The 24,009-nt window shown below is 31.4% G+C and overlaps 2 protein-coding genes and 1 non-coding gene across 7 annotated transcripts; all 3 read left to right on the forward strand.

Annotated features, from left to right (window-relative positions):
* Window positions 1-373: 373 nt before the first annotated feature.
* On the forward strand, window positions 374-4,057 carry LOC137808357 (BTB/POZ domain-containing protein At5g66560). 5 transcript variants are annotated; one of them, XR_011080697.1, is made up of 6 exons: window positions 374-1,027; window positions 1,115-1,184; window positions 1,297-2,556; window positions 2,643-3,249; window positions 3,542-3,672; window positions 3,757-4,057. XR_011080697.1 is itself a non-coding variant. In XM_068609426.1 (5 exons), exons 1-4 carry the CDS (start codon window positions 987-989, stop codon window positions 3,219-3,221), a joined length of 1,950 nt encoding a protein of 649 aa, XP_068465527.1. In that variant the 5' UTR covers window positions 385-986; the 3' UTR covers window positions 3,222-3,249; window positions 3,542-4,057. The 5 variants fall into 5 exon arrangements, 3 of the variants coding, with proteins under 3 accessions (XP_068465527.1, XP_090155857.1, XP_090155856.1); XM_068609426.1 differs by having other exon boundaries at window positions 385-1,027; window positions 3,542-4,057; XR_016519271.1 differs by having other exon boundaries at window positions 850-1,184.
* Window positions 4,058-16,249: 12,192 nt separating this feature from the next.
* LOC137805967 (cold-regulated 413 plasma membrane protein 2) lies at window positions 16,250-17,631 on the forward strand. The gene is made up of 4 exons (XM_068605842.2): window positions 16,250-16,521; window positions 16,632-16,739; window positions 16,822-16,892; window positions 17,159-17,631. Exons 1-4 carry the CDS (start codon window positions 16,340-16,342, stop codon window positions 17,404-17,406), a joined length of 609 nt encoding a protein of 202 aa, XP_068461943.1. The 5' UTR covers window positions 16,250-16,339; the 3' UTR covers window positions 17,407-17,631.
* Window positions 17,632-22,761: 5,130 nt separating this feature from the next.
* Window positions 22,762-22,849, forward strand: LOC137808850 (small nucleolar RNA SNOR75). The gene has a single exon (XR_011080749.1). It is a non-coding gene; the product is annotated as a small nucleolar RNA SNOR75 (small nucleolar RNA).
* Window positions 22,850-24,009: the final 1,160 nt, after the last annotated feature.

Below are 24,009 nucleotides of genomic sequence, written 5' to 3' on the forward strand. Positions count from 1 at the left end.
CCCCAATTTCTTGTTTTTGAACTATGTTACGGTGACTTATTATTTGCCAGTGACATTGACAGATAAAAAGTAAAGTACATTACCAATCCTAGTGATTCAAATTGATTTCATTTTCCAGTACTGGTAAACTTCATAAATTTCATGTGTCCTGTGAATTTTTACAATATTAAATAACTAAATAGGACACAACACCTCATCAGTTCAGCGTAATATAACGCTAATTTATTTATTAAACTAAAGGAATCAAGTAAGTCAATGACGGAATTTCATTTATAAGATTTAAAATATTTCATCATTTGCGGAAAACGTAAGGGAGAAACAAAGTATAAAAAAATAAAATAGTATATGGTCTAATAGGTGATTGTTGTCTTTTCAAATGGTTTTAAGGAGAAACGGCATGGAAGACACTTCCCTTTTTGTTGAGTGTATTAGGCTCTCTTAACTCATGAGAGAGATAGAGAAGGTGAGAGTGAAATTGTGATCTGATTCGTAGAAAAGAAAAAGAAAGAAGGTTTGGTAAAGGAGGGAAAAATGATCCAATGTGATCCCCTTTTTAGGAATTTGCTCTAGGTCCATTTGTCCGCTTTGAGTTTGTGGATTCCATTCCATTCTGTTTCACTTATTTTTTAATTTTTTATTTCTAATTATCTTTTGTTAAAGTTTCAGCTGTTGTTTTCTTTCATAAAACCTCAACAGAAAGCAGAAACAAACAATTTATTTCATTCTCATCTTGCCTTTCTTTTTTTCCAATTGGTAGTGCAAGTCAAGTCCATTTCAGCCCCTGCAACACTACCACAACTCTGGGTATTATCCCCCTCACATTTTGCATCTGTCCATTCTAATCTTTCGTAGTCGCCAATTTTTCAGCGTCTCCATTCCCTCAAATCATTCCCACCCTTCTCATACTCATGGATCTGACTGTCCAGTAACCTACATATTCCCAGAGAACAATAAAATCATTTCATATATTTAATTTACAGAGAAAAATGTCATCAGCGGAAAAACCCAGCTCCAAAGGGCAAGCGTGGTTAGAAGACTATTCTCCTTTAAGCTTCTTGGTTCGTACAAATCCGTTTTCTTCAAGATTTGTTTTTCTCACAACTCTATTCTGCAGGTTCTGCACAACGGGATTACCGAGTGACATTGTGGTGGAAGTTGATGACATGACATTCCATCTCCACAAGGTAAGCCTCAAAATATTTCTTGCATACATGCCACATGGGTATATTTCCACTTCCAGTAGTGACAATAATCCGTACTCCATTCTCTGAAATTTGTCTCTGATGCCTATTTCAGTTTCCTCTGATGTCCAAAAGCCGAAAGCTCCACCACCTCATAACGCAGCAAGAAGCAGCGGCTCATTCCTCTGCCCCACAGCAGCAGCAACAAGAAACCGAAGACGAAGACGAAATCGTTGAAGAGCAGTGCAACGTGACGTTCACAGGCTTCCCCGGCGGCTCTGAGGCCTTCGAGATGGCCGCCAAATTCTGTTACGGCGTCAAGATCGACCTATCCCCGTCCAATGTGGCCGCGCTCCGGTGCGCCGGTGAGTTTCTCGAAATGACCGAAGAGTACTCCGAAGACAACCTCGTTTCCAAGACGGAAAGGTTCCTCTCGCAGCACGTGCTCAAGAGCCTCAAGGACTCTGTGAAAACCCTAAAATCTTGTGACTCCTTGATGCCTATGGCGGAAACGCTCGGAATCACGCAGAGGTGCGTTGATTCTGTGGTTTCCAGAGCTTCATCGGCGGATCCTGCATTGTTTGGATGGCCAGTGAGTGATGCCACTACTGCTTCCAAACAGGTCCTCTGGAACGGAATTGACGGTGCAGGAAGAAGAAAGGCCGGCGCCGGTACCGGCGATTCTTGGTTTGAAGATCTGGCGCTTTTGCGTTTGCCTCTGTTCAAGAGATTGATTCTTGCGATGAAAACTGCGGAGCTGAGTCCTGAGATTATTGAAACTTGCGTGATGTATTATGCTAAGAAGTACATTCCTGGTGTTTCAAGATCGAATCGGAAGCCGTTGCCGTTGCCTTCATCGTCGTCGTCATCCGTTGCGACCGAGGCGGAGCAGAAGGAGCTTCTGGAGACACTAGTTTCGAATCTTCCGTTTCAGAAGAGTTCGAAGGCCGCAACGGCGACGAGGTTCTTTTTCGGATTGTTACGAACGGCGAATATACTGACCGCTTCCGAAGCATGCAGAGACGCGTTGGAGAAGAAGATAGGATTGCAGCTCGAAGAAGCCACACTCGACGACCTTCTCGTGCCGAGTTACTCGTACCTGAACGAAACGTTATACGACGTCGAGTGCGTGGAGAGGATTTTGAGTTATTTTCTGGAAAGTTTAGATGCAAGAAACGCCGCATCGAACGAAGACGCCGCGGCGAGGTCGCCGGCTTTGATGCTCGTTGGAAAACTCATCGATGGATACCTCTCGGAGATAGCTTCCGACGCGAATCTCAAGCCGGAGAAGTTCTACAATTTCGCCATCTCGGTTCCCGACGAGGCAAGACTCTTCCACGACGGTCTCTATCGAGCAGTCGATGTGTATCTGAAGGTACCGAACTACCAATTACATTGGGATTAATTACCAATATTCTCATTTGATGGAATTGTCAATTGTGTTCATATTCACTTCTGCAGGCACATCCGTGGATCTCCGAAGAGGAGAGAGAGAACATTTGCGGATTGCTGGACTGTCAGAAGTTGACGCTGGAGGCGTGCACGCACGCGGCGCAAAACGAGAGGCTTCCGCTGCGCGCGGTTGTTCAGGTGCTGTTCTTCGAGCAGCTTCAGCTGCGACACGCCATTGCCGGAACGCTGATGGCTGCGGAGGCTGCTGTCGAGCCGGGGCGCCAATCGGCGGTTCTGGAACGGGAAGCTGAGGAAGGCGAAGAAGGGTTAGAGCACGTGCAGGAACGGAACGGCACGTGGCGCGTAGCGGTGAGGGAGAATCAGGTGCTGCGCTTGGACATGGATAGCATGAGGACGCGGGTTCATCAACTGGAACGCGAGTGTTCCTCGATGAAGAGAGTCATCGCTAAGTTTGATAAGTCCGGCGGAAGCGACGGCGGTGGCGGCGGTTGGAGGGCGTCGCTAGGGCGGAAATTTGGTTGCAAGTTTAAAACTCAGGTTTGTGATTCGCACGAGTCAACGGCCGTTGATACCCGCAAGGGGCGCCACCACCAGCAGCCCCAGCAGCAGCATCCCCATCATGAATAGTCACCATGCTACACTTTCTTCCTCTCACGTGAGAATCATTGTTGGAGTAAATTTGATACGGGCCCACTTGTAACTCTTCATTTTTTTTTCTTTGATTTTCCATAAATTTAATTTTAATTTAATAATACATAGCTTTACTTTCTAAAATATGAGATGAACGTGTTTTAGAAACTTTTATTTATTACTATATAATTTAAATTGCTAACTCTATGGTTTTAATTAATCGAAACTGAAATGTATTCAGATAATCTTACATCATATACCTTATAAATTAGTTTCAGTTTATAAGATGTTTCTTTCTTTTTGCCATGGAGCTCCAGTGCAGCAATTATTGGGTGTAAATGGTTTGAGGTGATGAACTTTTGAGGTGATGGCGATGTGGTGAGAAGCACAAGACGTGAAATTATAGGGTATGAATGATAGTGGGTGGCATGGTGGAGACAGCAAATAGGTAATGGAAAATTCTTCGAAGTTTGTGTTATTATTATTGTTGGTTGCAGTACTCAATCACACTCATAATTGCTTCTAATAAAAGGTGGGGTTATGCCAAAGTGCTTTTCCGAAACTGAAAGTACTCGTGATCATGATACGTAGAAACAGCTACAAAGGCTTCTTCACTTTCTGGGTTTGATGCTGGACTCATTATTGTCTTTGCTTCCATTTCTCGTTGGGCAACACTAAAGTAGCCTTTCTGTGATTGGGTTTGGGTAGAAGGGGGTACAAATAGTCAAACTTATTATTTCATGTCTTCCTTAATTCTATATCCATCATCATTACGCGGGGAAGTTTATAGTCCCTAACTTTCAGCTTTCAATTTTATCTCTCTTCTTTTATTATTATTGTTGTTGACTTGAGAACATGGAATTGGAAAATAAAACAATTCCCAAACTCACATACATGAAAGTCACCTTTCTATCTGCATTATTTTCAAGGTAAACATTTTAAGGTTTATATTAAAAGAATACAAAATATTTATTGTAAATAAGTATTTCATATTTTGTTAGTGAAACTACTTTAACAAGATAACGAACGCATTGATCACCAGTCAACTAAAATCCTTTTGAACTTGATGAGTTTACAAGTTATAATATTTAATTAACTAAATTCTTGAATTAGTCAGCTAATTGTCAAGCAATTTAATAAATGAAGTTAGCTCTATTTTAACATATTAAAACAATCTTTTAGGCACGTAGTAAAATTACTTAAATAAAATCTCATTTTAATCAACTAAAAAATTTGTAACTTCAATTGATTTTGTTTTAGCGAACTAAAATGAGTTTTGGTTGGTAAAACTATCATATCAGCCAAGTTGTAGCTGTCACTCTTCTTAATTAGGAAATAAGTTCAAATTTAATAAAAAAACACTTTGACATTTGGAAAACAGTTTGAGTGTGATTTTTGCATTTAAAAGACACTTCTTTCGAGGTATCAATCAAGAATAATTAGATTAAGATCACAGATTGACCATCTTAATCTTAGGTTGAAATTCACCATTCTTTTCTTCTTGATTTAACACAAAGTTTTCTATCTGATTTTGTTCCATTATCGTTTTCATTGTTATTAACTAAGGTGGTGGATATATATATATATATATATATATATATATATATATATATATATATATAAATTTATGTTACACATTAATATGAAATTTGACATTTGACTTACACTAATATTGTAGACTCCATTAATTATAACACATTAAATGTAACATAAAAGAGAAAAGAAAAGAAGAAACAAACATGAGGACTAGACCAAACTTTTGCAAAGAAAACTTCTTAGAGAAATCTAAGCAAAACGATATATAGGACATTTATTCATATTATGGAAAAAAAATTAAATAATGCTAGATAACATATTGCTATACAAAAAATATTCAAGTATATTACTCATTCATAAAGATGCAATCTTATTATTACATTGGTCGTGCTCTCTAAAAATATGATAAACTTGAAACACAATATCTTAAAAAAGACAAACATGTATTCCATCTATTATGGATAGAACATGGAACAAAATGCTTGGAAGAAAAAGCAAAACAGACCAAGGTAGAATCACTCTAAGAATAATGTATCTTAAGGAGAGAAGAAAAGCCACCAACAAACCCATCATACTCCCTTTAGCACAAGCAGCAAGTCAGAAGAACCTATAGCAACATCATTAGTGTTGACTTTAATCCAACCAACAAGAGAAAAACTCCATAAAACTTGGGTAGGCCTGAATGCTTTTCTAGGCCTAGTATTGATACCAAAGAACTTCAAGGTAGAAAAGTCAAATATATCATTATACATAGATTTATTATAAGAGTTGCCTGACATTCTAATGTAGTTCTTTATAAAATGAATGACAAAATGGGTACTAATTTCTTGTTGGAACCTGGAATAATTCTTCCTTCTCCAAATCATCCAAATTGAAAATGAGATAACATGAAAAAATGAGATAACATGAAGTCTAATAAGTTTAACAAGAGGACCTCTGAGAGACTTAATAAAAGATATAAGGTTTACAGAAGAAGAAAAAGTCATCTGAGGGAAAACTTGTTGAAGGCAAATCCAAATATAAACAACATTAAAGCATTAAAAAAAAAAGAGATTATAAATAGAATTGTCGTGAAATCCACATAAAGAACACATGGAGCATAAAACCACTCCTCTATGATGAGCCTATAATGAGCCTCAAGATCAGTAAACAACTTATTGTAAAGGAGATTCTATAAAACCAAGGTTTTAGTAGGAGAAATAGAAGATGACCAAATAATATTATCACAATGACATATGTTTCCATAAGAAGAGGAATAAATCGACCAAATTTTTTACTATAAGGTTTAAGATCTTTAACTACATTGTATATTTTTTTAATTATTCTTTTAAAATTTGAAAATTTACTAAATTGATTTAATTAAAATGAGTAGTCAAACTCTATTGTAAGAATGAATATAGTAAAACAAATGTGAGACTACATCGATTTGATAATGTACTTTTTGAAATTTTAGAAAATATTAACATTACCAAATATTTAATAAGTTTTTCGTTAAAAATTATTAATTGAAAAAATTCTATTCATTCATTTAAAAAAAGAGTTTTTGAGACTTGTGAAGAATCAATTTATTCCTCTCAAAATTAACCTATTATTCTAACCCGTAATCCTTTTAATAGAGATAGATACGAGGAGTGTTGATATATCATTTTAACTTTACAAAAATTAACTAAAAAATAGGAGACAACTTTTTATATAACATCTTAGTACAAAAGAGAGATAAATGCACAATTTAGTTGTCCTTTATAAGAATAATGTAAAACTTATTTCTACTTGTATGAAAAACGAGCGCCAAAAGCTATAATTCTGTTTGTAAGGTTGCATTGCACAGTTGTGTCGGTGGTTGCTTCTATTATGGGATAAACATACAAGAGCATAAGGAATAAATATATTGTGTAAGATAAAAGCAATATGTTAGTTCTGCTTTGTATTGTGTAAGAAATATTAAAATGGTAAAGTTCTTTAGAAGGTCTTCGTAGTCTTCAAAACATGGATATTGGAGGCATTCAATTTAACTTTTTGGAAGTTTTTCTTAAGAAACATTATAACAAAGTGTGGTTTCTACACAATACTGTTAAAAATCTTTTCAATAGCTAAGTAAATAATACTTAATGGCTTTTGAATGTTTTCCAACCAATTTGTTACCTATTCTTATTATCAAAATTTAAAATATTTTAAGCATTAGGCATTGGCCTATTAGCTTCAGTCTAATAAACAACACTCAGTGAAATATATATAACTTTAAACTTTTATTAATCTAAAAAAAATGGATCTGGAGATTAAATTCATGAAGTTATGATAATTTACTTTACATCGTTCGTATATATTTTTTTTCTTTCTACTTTTGGACTCGATTCAATTTAGGAAACTGTTACGTCTTACTAAATATATTTTTGAAATATTAAAAATTGTGAATTGTCTTGGATAATTATTTAAACATAATTCTAATTTATAAAGTCCTAGGAATGAATGTGAATGTTTATGACATTTAAATTGATTGTGACGACAAAAAATGTCATGTTAAAAAGGCAATAGAAGTGAAGATTTGATCTAAATAATTTATCAAGGACACGAGATAATAGATTATATAGTTAAAAACTTATTTTCAAATGTTTCCTCAAGAAAAAAGAAGAGGAGTTTTAGCATAGTCTCTAAAGTGATAATAAATTTCAGACATGCTTATATGAAAGCATATTTTTAATAAGATGAAGTCACTATTACAATCAATATTAAACACTAAATAGTTTGTCCTAAAAAAAGTTTAAAAGATAGAAACTACTGCAGAAAAAGTTTATAAATTTTTAATATTTCGCATATTTATGTAAAAGTTATAATATCAATTAAACATCACATAAAAATTATTTTTAAAAAATAAAAAATAACTAATCACTATATTGTTTAAATTAAATATTATTTTAAAAAATAAAAATTATTAATATATAAAATAATTTCTATTATTAATAAAATTTATAAACTAATTTTTAAATTATATTTAATTAAATAATAAAATTTTAACTATCAGTTAATTTAAAAAAAAGACACAAAAATATTTTATATTAAATAGTAATATTGTACCGTCGAATGAGCTGACACAAAACTTATTACCAAAATTGTAATATAAATAAAATTGTCCCAATTTGAAATGTTTAAAATAGTTCTTTTTTTATAACTGTCTAATGAAAATAATTGAAAAAATATTATTGTTGTATTTTGGTTTTTGTTATTTAACCTCTACGTTAGTGGTAAAATCCTTTGTGGTTGTCTAATTTTATTTTAGGGACTTTGTTGTCCTTATTTGAGTTGTTTAATTCTTAGGTGTTACTATAACAAAATTATGAAATAAAAATCAATTTTAAAAACAAAAAATAATTAATTGTTATAGTGACTAAATTAGAGACCATTTTAAGGACTAAATAAATTTTTGGTTTCTAAATTAGTTTCTATTATTGTTAAATGGTTTCTAAATTGGTATGTAATTAGCAACTAAGGTTTTTGCTACCAAATTTATAAATTAAATAATTGGTAGTTAAAACCTTGGTAGCTAATTAGATATCAATTTAGAAACTATTTAACAATAATAGAAACTAATTTAGAAATAAAAAATTTGTTTAGTTTCTAAAATGGTCTCTAATTGAGTTACTATTGTAATTAATTGTTTTGGTTTTTAAAAATTGGTTTCTATTTGATGGTTTTCTTGTAGTGTGTGGTCCTACTAAGATTTTTTAGATTATATTTGTCTTAAATTATTTGTTTTAGTTTCTTTTTCATCTTTGTCTTAAATGTGTTTTAGTTAATGTTCCTTCTACTTTAACATTCTTGATATATTATACATTTTTTTTTACTTGTTTCTTTAATTGGTTTTACATGTTAAATTTCAGTAGATTGTGATCCCTCCTTTCAACCTATGTGTGGATAAACCATTTCAAACATTTTTCTCATTTCAAGCCTTGTGTGACTTGTATTGCTGATTAAAAAAAATAACTTGTGTGACTACTACATTTGAAACAAATTTATTTTTTTAAGTTTCAAATAGAATATTAGTATATGTTACACTTTCAGAAACTTATGTAAGTTAGGAATTGTAATTTCATGCAATTTTGTCCAATCTTGATCTTTCCAACTTTAAGGTTGGAAGTTTACTCTATATAAAATAAAATGCATAATAATAATAATAATAATAATAATAATAATAATAATAATAATAATAATAATAATAATAATAATAATAATAATAATAATAATAATAATAATAATAATAATAATAAGTCCATTACAAATGACAAGACCCGTAATTGTTTTTTTAAATAACTAGATGATTTACAAAATGATATAAAAAATGAGATATAAACATCTTATTTTGTTATGTACAATTTGTTATATATTATATTATCACGAATTACATCACCAAACACTACAAGAAATTGTTTATTTAGCTGCAAAAAAAAAAAAAGCGAAGGTCTTAGGTCGATACTAAATAGTGTCAAATAAGCCTACGTTATTCACAAAATTTAAATAAAATGTGAGAAAGCGTGGGTTATACCCACGCAAACTTTAAAAAAAATATAAAAAAAGTTGCATGGATGAAACGGCCACTATTGAAAATATAAAAATAATAAAAATTTAAAAGTTTGAAGGTTTAGTCCATGCTAAACATTTTAAATTATATTTAAATAAAGAATTAAATTCTGAAGGTGAAACTCACGCAAACAAATAATTTTTGTTTATTTGAAAATTCTTAATTGTTAAGGTTTTGAATATTTTGAAAAAAATTTAAACCTTTTTTAGAGGATTGCATTTGATACGGGAGAAGTCATCGTCGTTCATAGCCTTAAATTTAGGCTATGAACAGCGTGAGCAGCGTCGTTCTTAGTTTGAGCGTGAGCAGCGTGCCATTGTCGTCCATATAGAGAGGGGAGTAGTCACCGTTAACGCTTGAGCTTGAGCAGCGTGCCACCGTGATGGAGTAGCCGTGCCACCGTGAGAACGCAAACGGAGTCTCCGCAGTTTTTCCTTAGGTTTTCATCTCGATTCCTTTCTTTCTGTGTTGTGTAATTTTGTTATTGATTCCTACTCTTTCTCGTTTTCAGACAATGAGATATTAGAGAATTTGTTTCACCATATTCAGTTGAGTGATTTCCACATGCTTCAACCTTAAACACATTCCAAAAACTTGAAAAACCCTTCCAATAGCGCCCTGAATTTCCCAAATTTCCAAAATGCTGCCCTCGGAAACGAAACCACAAATTTAAGAACAAGCTCCTACACTGATAGTCGTGGTTCTTCTTTGGTTCTTTCTTCCAATTTACATGCTACTTGTGCTCGCGGTAACAGTTCATTCTTCTGTGGTTTTTTCTTCTACAGTTCATTTTTATTTCGATTTTCTCATTGGTTAGGGTTCATGGTGACCTAAGTAGAGTTGATCATTCTCTTGTAATTGCTTTTGTCACTATGTTTGGACTAATATGCATATCTCTATATATCACACCATGCATCTATGACCTCCCTGTACCTCAAATCAACTCATATGTAATCATACTCCTTGCCTTTTCTCCAATAAACAATTTTGTAGACTCTATTTGACTATTTTTATAATTATATACATATATATTCCCATGGACAATATATATTGATATGAGCGTGGACAATGCATACTAGTGTTGTTGCCATTAATCAAATCAGTCTTTAATAAGATGTTTGGTTTGGTGGAGAATTAGATTTAAATCGAAGTTGGTTTATATAAAGGAAATAAAAAAAATCGAAGTTGTTCCTACCGACCATGTTGTTTTTCCCTGTTTCTTTTTTCTTTTATAAATTATCATTTTCCACATTTTTTTATCTACTTTTTCTTTAAAAAAAAACTCAAAACTGTAACAATATTTGTGTATTGAAGTTGCTGAAATTTGTATCATTCTTATAGGTAAACTTTTTTCTTCCTTTCTCTCATGTTTGTTCTGTTAAAGTTTTCATGATTTATCTTGAGAAATGAAGTTGCTTGCTAAGTGTTTGAACTATATTTCTAAGGTTGAAATATTGAGTCCTAGTTGATTTCTAATGTACCCTTAAACAATATCCATCATAATTTTAAAATGATAGGGCAATTTGTGATGCTTTACTTTTTTAAATTTGTTTATAGCAGTGTATTTGTAAAGGAGCTTAGTTAGTTGAATGTTTTGGAAGGAAATTTTATTGAAGTTGTGTGAAGGATATTAGCTTCAAAGTTGTGTGAAGGCAAAGCCCACGTTAATTGCATCTTTGCGTGGGTTTTTTGTGATTAGTGTCCGTCTTTGACTCTTTCTAATAAAAGTTTTTTTTGTAGTGAAAAGAATAATGATTTTTTTTTACGAAAAAAAAATATGCAATCTACATTATAGTCCAAGATAAAATATTTAATTAATTACTAATTTAATGAATTACAACATTTAATATGTCTTATTTATCAATAATAAACTGATTAGAAAAGCTTGACAATTAATATTAATAGTCTTAGTTAAAAATAGAATACTATATTAAAGATATTATTTTATGATAAAGTTATAGAATCATGTGTTGTTCCCTCTTTCTGAATCCTTTACAGCACAAGCTTGCGATGTTCGATGCCATCTAAATTATTATCGTAGACTTACCTTGCAAATTCAGCATATACCTTTCATTTGCCCTACAATCTTATGACAATTCTTTATGGCTAGGAAGTGATTTTACATGTAATTTAAAAAAAAAAATATTTTACTAAAAAAAATTATGAAATAAAAATAAATTTTAGAGACAAAAAATAATTAGTTGTTATAGTGAGTGACTAAATTAGAGACATTTTAGAGAATAAAAAAATTGTTGATTTCTAAAATTAGTTTTTATTATTGTTAAATAGTTTCTAATCTTGTACGCCAATATAGTTTCACATCGCTCAGAAGTCGAGACTAATGACAGTTTATATATTCCTTTCTCCCTCAACTCACCGTGACCGAGCATCGACATTCAAAATGGACAATACCTCGAATATGGTGATTGATCCTATCTCTCCGACTTGAGATCGGAACAGATAGCTAATTAGATACCAAACTAATTTAAAAACTAAAAAAAATAGTTTATGAAATATCTTTAATTTAATCACCATAATAACTAATTAATTTACTTTTAAAATTAATTTTTATTTCATAATTTCTTATTTCATCTATATAATTTCACGGTGATTACACCAATTTTATGGGATTATATTTGCATAAACAACCTCTTCTCTCTCACTTCTTTTGTTCAAGAATCTTGTTTGTTTATCCTCACTCTTGTTGGTTTCAATCAATTTGTATACTTACGATGATAAAATTTATTATTTTATTAAATTTTATTATAAGCAATAACTTAACTTCTGTGACACGCACAGCATGGCTATATGTGGAACAAAAACAGAATAAAAACATGTGCAAAGATCTGCCTTATGTTTTAAAAAAGATAGTAGTTACTTCTGCCAACAAACTGCCACAGACGGTTGAAGAAAAGTTGCAGTACAATATACAAATGCATGACATATAAAGGTTAACATAATATATACTCTTTCAACAACTTCTAAGTGTACTTGTGATTTTTAAATGTATAATAAGAACCCTCTTTCTACGTTTTTTCAGGAAATACTTTTTTTTATTGGCATAAATGTTAAAACTAAAATGAGTGGCATGGCATGTCTATACATAACTAGTATATATAATAAAAATAATAATTTAAATTTAGAATATAAAAGGTTATGCAATTGTTATACTTTTGAGTGTAACTTTTTGACTTCATAGTAACTGTTTATCCTAACAATTGTTATTGAACCAATCCAAAAATGTATCAAACTGATAAAAAAACTGATCAACAATAATTGATAAATTATATTTTTAACTTAAAACAAAATGAAAGTCAACTTAAATTATTAGTTTTTTTATTATACATAGAAACTTGTTATTATTAATAAATATTAATATATATTATTAAACTTTTAATTAAGTATAATATCTATTTTATTTAAACTTGTATATGTGTATTTTAAATATAGATATATAAATTTATGTTTTATTTTAGTTCATTTATCATAAAATTATGATGTTATTTTTTTTTTAAGATTATTTTATTAATATTAGTTTGATTCCGATTTTATGCAAATTAAACTAGTAAAGTTTACATCATTATTTTGATAAGTTTAATGAGTTGTTGGATTTTAAAAGCATTGATATTTATTTGGACAAACTCTTGTACTCTCACTACACACCATCACATTTTCGTATAAAAAGTTCGTGGCTTACACATGGTACAAGGAGTCAAACATAACATTTATTAATAATATTATGACCACGGTTACTGTGGGGCATTTGAATGTCTCCCACAGTAGAGAACATGTTTCACAGTCATTAGATTTTTAATATAAAAAAAAGCGTATCCAAATTAAACATTTGTCAAACAATTGAATGAGACCCTATTAGCATTACAAAATATTTTGATAGTTAAGAAGATTCTGTTCTAGTGAAGTCCACAATGGGCACCAATTTCACATATTCTTTTGAAGTGGCATCTTAGTTCACACTTACAATAATTTTGAAATATGATTCAATCAGAACACATTTATTTGTAAATTGTTCTAGTCAACTCGAGATGGTCGGTATCTGGATGAGCTTCTAGTGGTGGTCTTCCTTTAAGTGATTCAACCTTTGAGAAACGAGAGGGGCTCCTCCTGCGATGACACTTCGACGCTCAAGTCAGTAAGAGCATAAGTATAATGAGTATAATATGAAATAGGAGTTGAGAGTACTCCCTCTGTTGTTTATTAGATGATGATTAGATCATATATTAGATGATCATTTCTATAGGGCGTAATATGGTATATATAGATCGAATTGTAACATCTTCAGCTTTAGTCATGATTATACCTTAATTAAGTGATTAAAATTAATTGATTGAGATCTCTTGAATTATGCTCCCTCGTAATGTTAGATAGTCAGAAAATGACCCATAAATGACTAAATATCAGGCCAGGATCATGACCTAAGATAAATAAATTATGAATGCATGAGGTCACTAATTTATTTTGAACATTATCGTTGTAGTACAAAAATATAATAAATCATAAACTATTAAAAGACTATTTATTCCATTTTTATGAAATAATAAAATAAATAAATACATATAGTAAAGCCAATTAAATCAATATTAATAAATTGTTGTAATTGAAGAAAACATAAATAATATAATATTGTAGAAATTTAATTAAATGTACAATAATGTATTGAAAACATAATTGTATAATTGAAAACATTAAAAACTGTAGCTTAACATTGTCTAATACACTTTCAAAAAGAAACTTTTTTTTTAAAATTATATCTAACAGAAATATTTAATTTATTTCTACATTTTGTGAATTCTCTTCTTCAAATGATCTTCAACTTCATCCTAAAAAAGGTAAAAACAAAAAATATTAAGTCATGAAGGCAATATTGTTGTTTACTTCCAACGTTAATATATATGTACTTGAGACTTGAAAGAAACAAATTCACTTCCTTTCATTCAATTTAACTCGTGAAATAATTTCAATTATGATGTTTGTAACTATCGCAAGGTTAAAAAAGTGCATTGGAATAGGTATAACATAATGCACCATAGATTTAAAGAAAATAAACAAATTAATTATCACTACATTAAACAATAATTATACTTGGGATATAACTTAACAATTTGTATTATTACATGTCCACCCACCCATCACTATTCTCAATTTGTAACCTAAAACCAAACCAAAATCCAAGAAAATATGAAATAGTATTATTTTTCAAAACACATTATACACTTGGATAATGATTTGAGGGAAAATAAAAATGATTTGAGGGCTTACAAATCTTCAAAATTCAAAGACTAAAAGGCTTGAAGTTTTAATAGCAATGCCAAATATATTCAATCATCAAATAAAAAAAAATAGTTAAATTTATAGACACGTGGATTAGTAGTAAGTGCATCACTAGTGAAAAAACAACATATTAAGTAAGTTTAACTTTTACTTAGTTGATTTTATTACCATGTGACAAAAAAGTGTGATTTTTTTTTTTTTTGTAAATAAAAGGTGAGATATATGTCGATTTCAAGTCACCCAATATAGTAATACATTATTTACGTTTATGAATCAACCACATAATCCTTAGAAAAACGTTTACAACACCGTAGAGGACTTGCACCATCTTTATTCTTATCATTTGGTTTCCTTTGTTTTTTTCTTCACGACATTCCTTTTACTTTTAGAAATTTCACCATTAAGAAAGTTATCAAAATAATTATTTTTATATTGTTATCAAATAAAATAAAATAAAAAGTAACATTTCACAATGAACAAATTTTCATAAAAACACATGATAATTTTAAAAATAATTTTTATCTTATAAATTCTTTCAGTGTACTTTTTTATTTTAATTTTTTTTATCAGCAATGTATTAATAGAATAAAATAGAATAAAACACTTAAGGGTGTCTCAACCCTTATACATAAACACTCCTAGTTTAAGGAAACAAACTTATTTTAAACCTGTCTTTTCTCAAAAAAATTAAAATAGACTTTATAATTATAAAGACTAAATATTTTAAACTCTTTAAAAATCTTTAAGAAATTTTGAGACTAAATTATTTTAGTTTTAATTGCCGTTTTTGTATTTATTTTAGTAGTTTTGATCATATTTAATTTTCTATTTATGCACTCATTGAGTGAATTTTAATTTTTTATTTGAGATTTAATATAAATATTAATCATTTGTATTGAATATTAAATTGTTGGTTTGAACACTTTAAAAAATTATTCTTTTTTACGTGATTAATTAATGAAAACAAATTAAATTTGAAAGAACTTTTAATTGGAAGTATATTTTTTGTTGTTTGTTACATATTGACACAAGATAAAATGTGTTTGATGGATGTTGAATAATAAATAACTTTTCATCCAATAGTAATTTGAGTGGTTAGAATATCAAAGATCATTATGTATGTTTATACATAAAGAAAAGTACAGCTATACCTAATTGAAACATGAGAAACACTATGTAAACTATGTATCAAGATGATGAAAAGTATTTAATAGTTGTGAAGATGAAAACCAAGGTAAAAGTACTGCTTACATTTCTTATATCTCAGTTCAATAGATGATCTAAATTAATGAAAATAGCAAACATTAAAAGACTTTTTTAGATTAGTACAAACACACAAAAATGAAATTTATTTGATTATAGGTTAACATGCAAAAGATAAAATTTATTTTTTAAATAGTATAGATGACACTTTGCAACATGTGAAACAAATTGGCATTGTGTCGAAAGGGATGCAATGCAATTTGGATCACAGAGATGGTAAACACAAAACAGTTAAAGACGATCTGAAAGTTCGCATCGTTTTGCATTCCCACACCATTGGTCAAACAACGAATTAGGACCTCATATCATATATAACACAACATTCCACACTCACTTGCTTTCAAACTCCCTATATACCCTTATCTTTCTCCATCACTTCACATCAACAACTTGGCTACATTCATTCATTGGTTGGATCTCTGTTGGTGAATTGTGAGTTCAGATCTGAAACCAAATGGGTCGAATATTACAACAGTATGTGGATATCAAAAGGGACACTGTAGTTGCTAGTTTAATCGATTCCGATTTAAATGAGCTCAAGCTTGCAGCCGGAAAGTTCCTCCACGATGCAACCGTCGTAGGAGGCAAAGCCATTGGTGCTTCTTTCTTTAAATGGCTCTCTTCCTTTGCTGCCATGTAAGTTCAAATTTCTTGCCACCAATATATGCGTGCATCTATTATCCTATGTTATAATTTGTTAATCCAAATCTATTTACATTTTGACTGATATCAAATATTTGTTTCAGTTATTTACTAATACTGGATAGCACAAACTGGAGGACGAATATACTAACAGCGTTGTTAGTGCCTTACATATTTTTTAGCTTTCCTGACTCGTTGTTCTACTTTTTAAGGTGGTTTCTCTATTTCTTTCTTCTGTTATCGCTTTACAAAATACACGTTTTAGTTATATATTGATTGAATCTAATCGTTCAGAGGTGAAGTTGGAGAATGGATTGCATTCGTTACAGTTGTGCTGAGGCTTTTCTTCCCTAGACATTTTCCTGGTATGCTTAACTGTTTGTAACCCTAACAACACTTAAGTTCAACTGGAAAATATATTTCTACATATTTTTTTGCTAAAATATGATTACATAATTTATATTATGACTTTTATCTCATTCATAATTCGTAGTGTCAAAGTGTTTATTAAATACAAAACTAAAAAACACTTAAAAGATACTCCAAGAATATATTTAATAAACTAAAAAATCAAATTATAAAAAAGTTAGAAAGTTATATGTACTTAACTAGTGTTTTAAATTACGTGCAGATTGGCTGGAAATACCTGGCTCAATGATTCTTATTTTGACAGTGGCTCCCGAATTATTTGCTCACAAATTAAGGAATAACTGGGTTGGATTAGCAATTGATCTTTTCATTGGTTGTTACCTACTACAAGAACATATCAGGGCTTCTGGTGGATTCAAAAATTCTTTCACACAAAAACATGGAATATCAAATACTCTTGGAATCTTGCTCCTCATAGTCTATCCTATTTGTGCATTCATTATTCATTAAGTATAAAACATCATGCATAGTAGTTGGTGATGAAGTAATCTGATAGGAAAATAAACTTTTAGATGGTAGAGTTTGATACCAGCCTAGACAAAACAACTCCTTTACCCCACCAATGTAAAGTTCATATAGTTAGCTATTCTAAAAAATAAACTGTTAGAACATAATTTCACTTAAGTGTCCTAAATATGTTTGCAAATCCTCATGCAAAAATTAGTCTGATCACTATTCAGCAAAAAAAACAGTTAATAATCAATTCGATTTATTCCTTAAATTTTTATGGATGGAAGTCTAATTACCCTTTACTTTTTTATAAAGATAAATCTCAATCTCTCTCTATAATATATATATATATATATATATATATATATATATATATAAATAAAAGTGCATGTTTAATCTGACTTTGAATTAAGTTAAACTTGAATTTGTGATCTGAATCTGAAATTGTAGATATGAGACTTCAAATACTAATTCAAATATTTATATTATAAAATAATCAATTGGTAGTAGATGAAGATAATTAAATTTAAGAATTTGCATTTGCAAAGGAATAAAATCATAAATAAAAGTTAAATTAAATGTTCAGTTAATACAAGAGAAATCAAACGATTTAGCCAATAGTTGTTGGCTTGACTTTTTTTTCTTTCAACAAAGATGTAAAAAAAAAACAACTTTTAATCACAATTTTTTTTATACCCCATTGTCAAAACGAAAGCCTGAGGGCTCTTTGAAACTCGTGCTAAGTATTGGAATGATTTATTATTCTGATGTGATCGGAACTTTTCGTTTGGATGTAGTTTTAGTTTTACTTTTCTCGTTTTGTACCTTACCATACGAAAAACTGAATCCAATTACATATAAATCCACCGCAATTCCTTCTTCCTACACATAATAGGGTTATAAAAAGTATAAATTATTGATGAGTTGGAAATATTTCACATTATATAATATTATATAATATGGAAATTTATTCTACTTGCCCAATTTAATCTCCAAAATGTATTCCAAATTTAAGAAATATAGTTTGGATTAGACCATTCATAAGGTATTTTAGATTAGAATCTTTCTTCCTATACCTTCATACTTTCTTGTGCCACTCTCATACTAAATATGAAAATATCATTTTATTCTTTTTTTTTTCACTCCCTTGGATTTCAAATAATAAGCCTATGGATTATGTAATCCGGATAAAAGTCAATTTCATATTTAGAAAAGACTTCCGGATTATGTAATCCAGAAGCTAATAGCACATCTGAAAAAAAAGACTTCCGGATTACATAATCCGAAAGCTAATCTTATGTATAGAAAAGACTTCCGGATTATGTAATCCGGAAGCTAATCACAAAAGACTTCTGGATTACATAATCCGGAAACTAATTTTGAATCTAGAAAAAAACTTCCGGATTATGTAATCCGGAATATTGAAAAGGGTATTTTTGGAATAAGAAAAATTTATGGGGGTGGCACAAGAAGGTATGGAAGTGCAGGAAGAAGCAGCCTTTAGATTATATAATGAAAATTCTTTGGCACCTTCATGCCTTCTTATCACACTTTTATATATATAAAAAAGAGAAATAACATTTTTACTTTTTTTCTTAATGTTTTTCATTAAGCATCCCCCTCTTTCCTTTTTTAGGCTTAGCGATTTTCACTGTTGTATTGTAGTAACTTTTCACCTTTAACATCCAATGTCGTGACCCCACCTTCAACTTCACTGCAAGACACCTCCCATGTTTGACTCTCTAAGTAGAAAAATATTATATTTTGAATTACACAATTCAAAATACAAATTAATGTATTTAGTGTAGTTTAGATTCTAAAATTCGAAATACAAAATTTGTATCCTATAAATTTGGAACATTGCGTATTATGAAGAATACATATCAAAATTTATATTTCGAATCGTAAAATCCAAAATAAAAATTTGTATTCCAATAATCCATATAAAGTAAAAGAAATTTTTAAATTTACAATCTGAAAGTCAAATTTTCTTTTGGATTGCACCATTCTGAAAGTGAAAATAGTTTATAAAAAAATTATTTTTTCATAAACCAAAAGGACAAATTGGGAATTTCAATATTTATGAGGTGCAAAAAATTTCCCCATAGGATTAGCCTTAGAATGTTTCTTCCCGCACCTCCATCACTTCTTCAGCCACCTCCATAAATTTTGAAACTCCCAAAATTACCCTTCATTTTGAAACTCCCAAAATTACCCTTTAGTAAGGAGTAAAAATAAAAGCGATGTTTTACACTATGAATTACTTAATCCAGAATTCAAAAATTACAACTTCCAGATTACATAATCCATAACCTATTTAACAATTCAGAATACTACATTACATAATCCAGAACTTATTTAAGAAAATAAACCTATCGAATTATGTAATCCAAAACCTAACTAAATACTCATCGGATTACATAATCCTGAACTCAATTACCAGTTCTTAATTTTGCGCCCACCTTCCTTCTAAAGTCCCAATCTCCAAAGCTCTTCTTCAAATCTCTCTTCCAAACATTGTCCTCCATCATTCACCACTGTAGCCCTCTTTATCCACCACAAGGTTAGTAGTTTTGATGGTTTAGTTTCTAACCCTTTTTAATTTGAATTTGGTGGAAGTGTTTCAAACATGATAGTTTAATTTGGTATTTTTCTTTGTTTAATTAGGTTTCAGATTACATAATCTGGTAGTTTTAATTTGTTAAATAGGTTCTAGATTACGTAATTTGCTGAGTGTTTAGTTAGGTTCCAAATTACGTAATCTGGTAGGTTTATTTTCTTAAATAAGTTCATGATTACGTAATCCAGTATTGTTAGTTGTTAAATAGGTTTCAGATTATGTAATTCGAAAGTGGTAATTTTTGAGTTATGGATTATGTAATTTTGAAGTTGTAATTTTTGACTTTCGAATTAGGTAATCTATAGTGTAAAGCACGGTTTGTATTTTTTATCTTTCTACTAAAGGGTAATTTTGAGAATTTTAAAATTCATGGACGTGGCTGAAGAAGTGATGGAGGTGCATAAGCGGTCTTAGGCTTAAGATGATTGATCAGGCCCATTTAGCTTGTGGCCCAATAAATGGACTCATAAACCCTTGGCTTCTTATTCCTACACCGTCACATTTTTCTTCCTGCACCCCCACAATTTTAAATATCCCAAAATTGAGATTGACCTATTATTTGAAAAGGGGCACCGTGCTGGACTTTCTTTGCCACTGTTCATCTTCATCATTGAATATCATTCAGTGGTGGATGATCTTTGCAGTTGTTCGGAGCAAGGTGGAGGAGTAGGCTACGCTGCCGAAGTGCTGCTTGGGTTGTAGAGGTAAGAATTAAGTTTTTTTAGGGAGCATTGGTGGTTATGGAGATTTTGTGGTTACCAAAATTTGGGATCCGGTAATGTGCTATGGATTCGTCAATCCAGAATTGATTAAATTTTGTTTTCAGATGAGAAGGTGTTCTGGAAGCTAAGTTTTCATAAACTGTTGATTTTTGGATTGCTGAATCCGGAAACCTAAATTCTATTACGGATTGGTGGATCAAGAATTATTTTTTGTATTATGGATTCCTGAATCTGGAATGCGTAATTTGCATTACGAATTTCAGGATCTAGAATGCATTTTTGGAGTTATGGATTTCTGGATCTGAAATGGTTTTTTTGAATTATGGATTGTTGGATCTAGAATGAATTGTTTGACTTATGGATTCATGGATTCGAAATACAATGATTTAGTTTCATTTTTTAATTTGTAGAAACATGGACAATAGTGAAGAATTTGAACAAGAAGTATATGATGGGGTTGATGTGTGGGGTTCAGCTTCTTCAGGTTCAACATGTTCTGCATCTTCATGTTCTTCATCTTCATTAACATGTCTTCTTATTCTAACAGAGGTTGTGGGACGTAGACAATCACCTTGTGAACCTCCTCCCCTAGTGTTCACAATTTCTGTTCAATTACACCATTCAAGTTAAACTAAATTACAAACTAATGAATGAGTGTATACTAACCCAACCCCACAACTCCTCTAGTTCGACCCAATACAATTTTGGTTTACTAATTTGAGCCAACACAAACCCGAAACATCAAATTATTATTCTGGAAACACAAATCCGAAACATTCCCAGAACCACAAATCTGAAACATTCCCGAAACCACAAATTTGGGATATTTCTGGAAACATAAATCCAGGATTTTTACGGATTTCATAAGACGAAAATCATCCGTATTCTATAATCCGAAATTCTACTGGATTCTAAAATTTGGAATGTGAAAAACTATTTACGAAAACAAAAAATCAAGAGCACTCTAAATCACAAGAGATGTGTGAGATTAAAAGGTGAATGGACTTCTGCAGTTTGGAGGTGCCGCTGCTGCAAAACGAAGAAGATGAAGACCGGATGCGCAAGAAGAACAATGTTGTCTAGGGTTTTATTAGGTTGGGGTATTTTTGCAATTTTAAAAACTAATAAGGACGATTTAGTCTTTGCATAAAAGTGTGGGAGTGCAGGAAGAAAAATACGAAGGTGCAGGAAGAAACTGCCTAAACCCTTATGGTTGTGCTGAACCCTAAATCTTCTTTTGCAATAGGGATGGCAAAGTAGGGCGGGCTTCCCCCCTAGCTACTAGTAAAAAACGCGAGACAGGCTCACCTCTTCAACCCGCCTTAACCCGCCCCGCATAACCCGCAACTCGCGCGAACTAGCAGTGAAGGGGGGCAGGCTGGCCCACTAATCTGCAAAACAAAACAAAAAATGTGCTAGCAGTGGATGAAGAGAGAGGAGTGCATTGCAAAAACGAAAATAGGGTTTCAATCCATCCAAAAACCAAAATGCAAATGCTAGGTTTTCTTCAACGCTATTTCCCTCATTCCAATCTACAACTTTGTGTTGCCGCTTCACGCCACTGTTATTACCATTTGCGTCGTTGTTGCCCCCCTTAACGTCGCCGCTTCCCGTTACTGTTGTCGCCCTTCGCGTCATTGTTGTCACTGTTGCTGCTCTGCGTCCTGTTACTCTGCGTCAGAAAAAAAAAAATGAATGCGGGCTAACCCGCAAACCCGCGGGCTAGCCCTTACGCAAGGTGGGACAGAAAATTCAACCCGCATCCATTACGCATGGCAGGCTGGCCTACTTTGCCATCCCTACTTCGCAGATCTAAAGGCCTATAAAAGTGAAACGGTAGCCCCTCATTTCCATTCAACTTGCACAACAAGAAATGTAAACACAACTTCAATTTTTTTTCGTATCTTAAATTTATTTAACGTCGTATGTTTTGTATTCGATTTTCTTGATTTGATTTTGTTGATATTTGTTTGTGAATCCTTTTTTCATTGAACTTTTGGAAAGGTGTGATTTTCTCAATGATGATCAAACAATGATGGCGAGTCCGATCAAATCCATTCTTACAATTCTGACGACAAAACGAGGCATTTGTCTGAGAGGATTCCACTATTCCCATTCATTATGTTATTGCATTCATTTTTCAAAAAATTATTGTGTAGAGTTTTTGTTTTCCATTATTATGGAAAAGTTGTGGTAGTAGGCAAAGCCATTGACGCTTCTTTCTTTAAATGACTATCTTCCTTTATTAGTTAACAACTTTTGTTTCCATGCCTCTATAAAACAACTCTACTTACGATTTCTTATCAAGAATATAGTTTTTCATCTCTCTCTTTCTCATCTTTCTTTACCTCCTGCAAATTGATCTCTCTCTCCTCTGGTAAGAGTCATTCATGGATTCTTATACCTCTGTTGCCAATTCTCCAATCTCTTCAACCTCTACTACAAATACTGCATATGTTTCCCCTTCTTATTTTTTTCCCATATCTTTGCCACACGCATTCATTTCAAACTAGATGATGATAATTACTCGATCTAAAAACAACAAGTGTTAACCACCATTAATAATCTCAGTCTTACATCCTTTTTTGAACCTCCAATTGCTTCTTCCTCATTGGACACACCTTCACTTTCTGCCGCCTATCATCAGCAAGATCAAGCTATAGTCGCTTGGTTTCTTTCCTCCATGACTCCTTCAGTGTTGACAAAAAGGGTTGGTCTCAAAACTTCTTATGAAATATGGCACAATCTCATGGTATACTTTTTCTTTTAAACATGTTCTCGAGTAAAAAAACTCAAAATACGTTTTGAGAAAACTACTAAGCATCTTATTCAAGTCCATAATACCTACATCTCCTCCCGGGTTTTTTTTTTTCCATTTGCATATCACCCTCTCTCTCCACTATTATTCATTACATCCTTTGGTGCCATGTAAGTTCAACTTTCTTGCCATCAAAAGATTCATGCATCTATTATCAATATGTCATAATGTGCTAATCCAAATCCATTTACAAATTGCTGATATCAGTTATTTGTTTCAGTTATTTACTGATACTGGATGACACAAACTAGAGGACGAATATACTCATAGTGTTGTTAGTGCCTTACATATTCTTCAGCTTTCTTGACTCGTTGTTATACTTTTTAAGGTAACGATCACATTTGTAGTTTCTCTTTCTTTATTCTGCTATTTATCGAATTACAAAATACAAGTTTTAGTTATATATTGATTGAATCTAATCGTTCAGAGGCAAGGTTGGAAAA

Source organism: Phaseolus vulgaris, chromosome 3, assembly GCF_051622355.1.
Source record: "Phaseolus vulgaris cultivar YP4 chromosome 3, ASM5162235v1, whole genome shotgun sequence".
Classification (NCBI taxonomy): Eukaryota; Viridiplantae; Streptophyta; class Magnoliopsida; order Fabales; family Fabaceae; genus Phaseolus; species Phaseolus vulgaris.

Excerpts from the sequence above, each read along its gene's own strand:
- LOC137805967 (XM_068605842.2), top strand. The coding sequence starts at position 16,340 with ATGGGTCGAATATTACAACAGTATGTGGATATCAAAAGGGACACTGTA. Across the intron at positions 16,740-16,821 it reads TCGTTGTTCTACTTTTTAAG|AGGTGAAGTTGGAGAATGGA; the intron begins GTGGTTTCTCTA and ends CTAATCGTTCAG. Across the intron at positions 16,893-17,158 it reads CTTCCCTAGACATTTTCCTG|ATTGGCTGGAAATACCTGGC; the intron begins GTATGCTTAACT and ends AATTACGTGCAG.
- LOC137808357 (XM_090299731.1), top strand. The coding sequence starts at position 987 with ATGTCATCAGCGGAAAAACCCAGCTCCAAAGGGCAAGCGTGGTTAGAA. Across the intron at positions 1,185-1,296 it reads TGACATTCCATCTCCACAAG|TTTCCTCTGATGTCCAAAAG; the intron begins GTAAGCCTCAAA and ends TGCCTATTTCAG. Across the intron at positions 2,557-2,642 it reads CAGTCGATGTGTATCTGAAG|GCACATCCGTGGATCTCCGA; the intron begins GTACCGAACTAC and ends TCACTTCTGCAG.